We start from the raw sequence: 6,000 nt of genomic DNA, 5'->3' as shown, positions 1-6,000 counted from the left end.
GTGTTGCAAAGACATTTCCTTGGACCGCCTTTTCGAGGGCTACATCAACTCGACCCGCCAGACGTTGCACAGCTGCATCTCCTGCATGTCCTCCTGGAAGGACTGCTACCAGCAGGCATCCTACATGCACAACAAGTAAGGGTGGGGGTGGAGTCTGGGGGTGGGGTGGAGAAGTTGCACTGTGCCAAAGGGGCTAGTCCTCAGTGATCATGATTGGCCGCCGCTCGGATTTGCGGTGTGTCCCACGGTTGGAGACCTCACCAGCGGATCTCAGAACAAAACAAAATGTCCATTGGGGAAGGTGGATTTACTTAAAACGGCCAGGCGATTCGCTTAACGACCGCCTGAGCTCGTCGGGGACTACACTAAAGACGGGTTGTAACTACTATCTGTTCATGACTGGCTTTACGACCTCAGCAACTCACGATGGGAATTCCTAACCCCGTTCAGTGGTGGGATTCAGCCGGTTCGCAGCGGTTCACAAGAACCGGTTGTTAAATTGTTTTAATCCCACGTAGAGGACGTATTCCTCACAATGCAGAGGCTGCTTTTAAATGCTTTTTTGAAGCGTTTAACATGCTTTGAAATGCTCCCATTTTCACCGCATCAGGAAATATTTTGCGTGAAGCTACATAAATAATTCTCCTTCTTATTTTTCACCCTCTTATGGGTAACATGCAACGATTGCATTTTCCCTGTCAATTTGAGCTACTTTTGGCCTTTCATTTTCATTTTCATTTCATTTCATTTTAATTTTGGGTGTTAATTTTCAAATCCAAACTCCCCATATTGTAAATAATCTAATATTCACCATAAAAATGTGTTTTTTTCCAGACAATATGCAGAATAGCTAAAATAGAGATTTCTTCGCAACTCTGAGCCCAAGACAGCAGGAGATTAGACTCCCATCTGCCAGAATAGGTGTAGGGTCTCCTGCTTGGGCAGTGGGTTGGACTAGATGACCTACAAGGTCCCTTCCAACTCTGATTATCTGTTATCTGTTATCCCTTATAAACCAGCAGTCCTCGACTTATAACTAGAATTGAGTCCCAAATTTATTTGGCGAAGTGAGACATGTGTTAAGTTAGTTTTTCTCCATCTTACAACCTTTCCAGCCACCGTTGTTAAGTGAACCACCGCAGTTGTTAAATCGGTAACCCAGTTGTTAAGTGAATCTGGCTTCCCCATGGAATTTACTTAGTCGGAAGGTCGCAAAAGGGGATCACGTGACCCCGGGACGCTGTGACCGTCATAAGTACAAGTCAGTTGCTAAGCCTCTGAATTTTGATCAAGTGGCCCGGGGGAATGCTGCGACAGACGTAAGTGTGAAACAGCGGTCTTAAGTCACTATTTTTTTAGTTGTGTCTTTGAACGGTCACTAAATGAACTGTTGTAAGTCGAGGACTACCTGAATTCCTGAGCTTTTTCCCTTGTTTTTCTGACTCCCCCCAATCAAGTTCGTTTAGTGACGATTTGACCTTGCAATGGCACTGGAAAAGTGACTTACGACCATTTTTCATATTTACGACCATTTCAGCATCCCCAGAGTCGCATGATTTACATTTAGATGCTTGACAACTGACTCGTGTTTATGACGGTCGAGATGTCCCAGGATTTCAGGATCCCCTTTAACGACCTTCGGACGAACAACGTCAACGGAGAAGCCCGATTCACTTAACGACCATGTGACTCACTTGCCAATGTTGGCAATTCACTTAACGACTGTGGCCAGCAAGGCCGTAAAATGGGCCAAAGCTCACTTAACGTCTGGGATAACCACAGAAATGTTGAGCTCTGTTGCGGTTGTAAGTCAAGGACTACCCTGTATCGGAAGAAGCGATACTTTCCCAAAAAAAAATTTAGACTTTTTTTTCTAAATTTCCTGGGTTTCTCCCAAAAGTTGCATTTAGAATAGAATATTATATAGACCGAGCTGGAAGGGGACCTTGGAGGTCTTCTATTCCAGCCCCCCAGTTTATGATTTGGCTCAGAATTTTCTACCCGTTTGCATCGATCCACACTTTGGATCACAACTCTGTCCCCGGCACCCTTGAGCGATTACAACACTTCGCTCAGTGACCGTTTCAAGTTACGACGAAAAAAGCAAAGAAAAAAATTGACCATGTTTTCAGGTCACGGGATCAGAATTCAGATGCTTGGCCACCTTCTCGAATTTATGATGGTCGCAGTGGCTCCCTTTTGCGACCTTCTGACCAGCAAAGAAGTCAGATTTGCTTAACGACCACATGGCTATTTAGCGACTGCAGTGATTCGCTTAACATCTGTGGCAAGACAAGTTGTAAAATGGGAGAAAGCTCCCTGAACAAATGTCCCACTTAGCGGCTTAAATTTGGAGGGCTCAGTTGTAGTTGTAACTCGAGGACTACTTGTGTTTGCCTGTCCCGGTGGTGGACAGTGCCACGAGGTTCAGGTAAGCCCCAAATTTCCGTCGCCCCCTAAAACATTTCTTTCACTGACTTTTCCCCCGTGTTATGAACTTGCTTGCCACAGCTGTTCAGTGACTCAGGCAATCGGTAAGTGAGTCCTCTGGTCATAAAGTGAATCCGCCTCCCCCCCATTGCTCGTCAAAAGGGACACACCGACCATCGTAAATACGAACCGGGGGCCAATCGGCTAAATTTGGAACACGTGACCACGGGGATGGCTGTCACCTCATAAAATATTTCTATGGTCTTTTTAGAATTGCCAATAGAAAGGGAGGAGGGGGAGAGCAGTGCGGCAGCTTGGAAACCGAAAGCGCATTCCATCAATAGCCTTTCAGGGATAGTAACTAGGTGACTGAAGTTTCTGCCGTAAAAAGATCTAACTGGAGAGCAGGATTGATGGCTCTGGGCTATGGATGTGTCCCGTTGGGGAATATGAATTACGATACACCCAGGGGGTTGGGGTGGGGGGAAAAACCAGGGTCAAGGGTGGCAGTGAATGATGGGTCTCAGAGTCGGCTGCACCCAGGCAGGGCTGGACATGTTAACTCCCAATAAATTCTTTGGAAATTTGGCTGGAGACTCATGATTTAATTGCGGGGTAATGGCCAGAATCCTGACAGCCTGCCAGGATTGTAAGCAGGGGTGGGATTCTACCAGTTCGGACAGGTTTGGACTGGTTTAGGTAAACCGGAGGTTAAGTTTTCATCTGGTCCTCTGAACCGATATTTAAATTGACCGGCTGGCCCCGCTCCTCCCTGGAGTCTCCATGCAATACAGGTAAATGCAGGGTCCACCGTAGCTGCACCCACCCAGCAACCAGCTCGCTGCCCGGTGGCTGGGATGTTGGAATCCCACCCCGGTCGTAAGTGCGAAAAAAAACCCAGTCCCTTGTTCCAGCTCCGTCGTAACTTGGAACAGACCCTAAACGAACATTTGCAAGTTGAGGTCTACTCCCTGTCCACAAATAGCCTTCCCCGAGCCATGCCGGGCCATCCTGGTTTGATGCTCGCAGCCCCCTTGTGTAGCTTTCTCAGAGCTGGCAAACCATGGCTGGCTGGATCCTAATCAATAAGTTGAATTTTTTTGGGGTGGGTGGGTGGGAGACCCTCCCAATCCTTGGCTTCCCTCAATCTTCTTCCAGCCCTGCCGAGGCTGCTTCCCCAAGCCCCCACCCACCCACCCCCCTCCCCTCCGCCCGCCCAGCTTCTCCGCACTTGAGAAATAATCCATCATTATGATTAGGGATGTCAGATTTAAGTGGCTGCTTGGTCCTCGACAATTAAGTCTTAAGTGTTCCTCCTCTGCTTCAAATTCAAATTAGCGGGGCTGGATCAATAGCCAGCAAGATATAAAAAAAAGGCATTTAAGACCCCCGCGTGGCATGGACTCCCCGGATTAAGCTCTCGAGCCTGGTCCCTTCGGGGCAGGGGGCTTCGGGGCAGGGGGCTTCGGGGCAGGGGGCTTCGGCCTTCCCTGATTAGCTGATTTCTCTGGGAAACTTCTGGCCCTTGGAGTGGGAAGGAGAAGGGGGGGAGGAGATGAAGGAGATCGGCCAAGCGCCCCTTTTTCTAAGGTTCTGGGCTGCTTGCTGCCCACCTACAACCTTCCCCCCCCACCCAGTGAGAATAACAATAACAGAATAGCAGAGTGGGAAGGGACCTCACCCTATACCATTCAAGACAAGTGGCTGTCCAGTCTCGTCTTAAAAATCTCCCACAACTTCTGGTGGCAAGCAGTTCCACTGTTTCATTGTTAATTAACAGCTGACTCTTCCGACAGGCTTTCTGGGAAGGGATGGGTCCTGGACCAGACCAGCATCTTCGCCCAGGTGGATGCCTTTGTCCAACGTTGCAAAGACCTCCTGGAGGTAGGTGTACGTAGGTGTCCGTCTCTAGCGGTCCATGTTAGCTTCTAAGGGTTGACCTCTGCAATCCTGTTCTGACCACGGCTCCCTGAGACTGTAATTAAGCACACCGCTTAGTCCAAATAACTTATTATTTTATTTCAACGGCTGGGAATTACGTTCATTCCCAGCCTGCAATAAGTCCCAAAGAGTCCCTCGAGATAAGCACCCACCTTTCTCTCCTTTGAATTGCTGCCAACAACTAAAGTGCCAAATGAACTGTTAAAAAAAACCAACTGAAGTACAAAGTCCATACAGAGCTTCAAGGTTTAATCCGAAGAGAGTGAACGACATTGCTTCCTGCAAAGGTTTCTGTACCTTTGCCTGTCCTTTATCCCTTATGGGAGGGGCAATCACCTCCCAGCCTTACTCCTGAGTCGCCCCTTTTGTCTCAGCTGCTCTCGCCTTCGAGCAGCTCTTTGCACATGCGCGCTGGGAACAGGCTCCCCTTGTTCCTCTGCCTCGCTGTTGCCAGACTCTGGAGGCTCCGGAGGCTGCACCCCACTCCCAGAGGGTCCTGGCCTCATCTCTGCATCGGACAAAGGACCCTCACCCGATTCCTCCCCAGACTCCCAGACTGGCCCATGTTCCTCCCCACTGTCCGATTCCACTGCCATCTGCACAGGCTGCTGGCGAACCACAATAGATCCGTCTATGCCTCCTGGCATAGTTGATGTCCAGTCTTCTGCAGAGCGAGAGCGGACCGGCTGGATGGAGGGATCTCCAGCCTGGTGAACAGCTCCCTGTTCCTGCCGTCAACTCATAAAACATTTCTATGCCTGTTTGAGAGTCGCCATGAAAAGAAAGGGTGGGGTGGGGGGAGAGAAAGCAATTTGGAAGAGCAGTGCAGCAGTTTGGAATCGAAAGTGCATTCCATCCTTATCTTGCAAAGATTATAACTAAGCTACTGGAATTTCTGCCCTGGGCAAATCTCTTAATTGGAGAATGCGATTGATGACTCTTGGCTACGAACATGTTTTATTGGAGAATATGAATTAGGGTGTGGGGGGAAACGGGGTCATAGGTGACAGCGAATTACGTGTCTCGGCATCAGCTTCACACACGCCATGCCGACACGTTGGCTCCGAATAAATCCCCTGAAGTTTTTGAAGCTCAGCTCGACTTAGGGCAACCGCCGGAATCCTGACACTTGAATCTTTTCCCATCATTTTTCGGTGCCCAGTGCCCAGTGGGAGTAGATCCATGGGGGAGATGGTGATCGCAGCCGCTTCCTTCTCCCGATAGGTCTGCGACAGCCAGCAACACTTCGCCCGCTGGGAAGACGGCAAACAGACCCCGCTGCCCTGTTTCTCCGGTCAACAAGGTCCCCAGATGACCAGGAGCTTGCTGGAGATCGAGGAGACCTTCAGTAAATATCTCAACAACCTCCGGAATGTGAAAGGAGGGATTCTGGATGTGAAGAACACAACCTGGCACGAAGACTTCAGCCGGTGAGAAAAATCTGACAAGAAAAGACGTGTGGGTGTGTGGGTGGGGTGGGGGCATGGGGAGGGAGGGGAGAGCTCCGTGGGACACGTGCCATGGAGGTCCACCAAGAGCTTTAGATGGTTTACAAGAGCCTCTTCTTCTTCCCCCCTTCTCTTCTTCTTCTTTTTTCCTCTTCTGCTTCTCCTTCTCCTCTTCTTCTTC

The 6,000-nt window shown here is 49.4% G+C and overlaps 1 protein-coding gene across 1 annotated transcript in view; it reads left to right on the top strand.

Annotated features, from left to right (window-relative positions):
- The window catches only part of LOC113427269 (dynein axonemal heavy chain 2-like), a 76,122-nt gene that overhangs the window by 24,457 nt on the left and 45,665 nt on the right, over positions 1–6,000 (top strand). Inside the window, exons 8-10 of the mRNA XM_087947401.1 lie at positions 1–135; positions 4,227–4,314; positions 5,596–5,801. The exon at positions 1–135 is cut by the window's left edge and continues 23 nt beyond it. Of these exons, the coding sequence (XP_087803527.1) occupies positions 1–135; positions 4,227–4,314; positions 5,596–5,801 (429 nt within the window). The remainder of the gene's footprint in view (positions 136–4,226; positions 4,315–5,595; positions 5,802–6,000) is intronic.

This window comes from Notechis scutatus, chromosome Z (assembly GCF_049901735.1).
Source record: "Notechis scutatus isolate UNSWTSFEM ecotype Mainland chromosome Z, rNotScu1.2, whole genome shotgun sequence".
Lineage (NCBI taxonomy): Eukaryota > Metazoa > Chordata > Lepidosauria > Squamata > Elapidae > Notechis > Notechis scutatus.
Note: the sequence above shows the minus strand (reverse complement) of the source record. Positions and strands in the feature narration are given on the sequence as shown.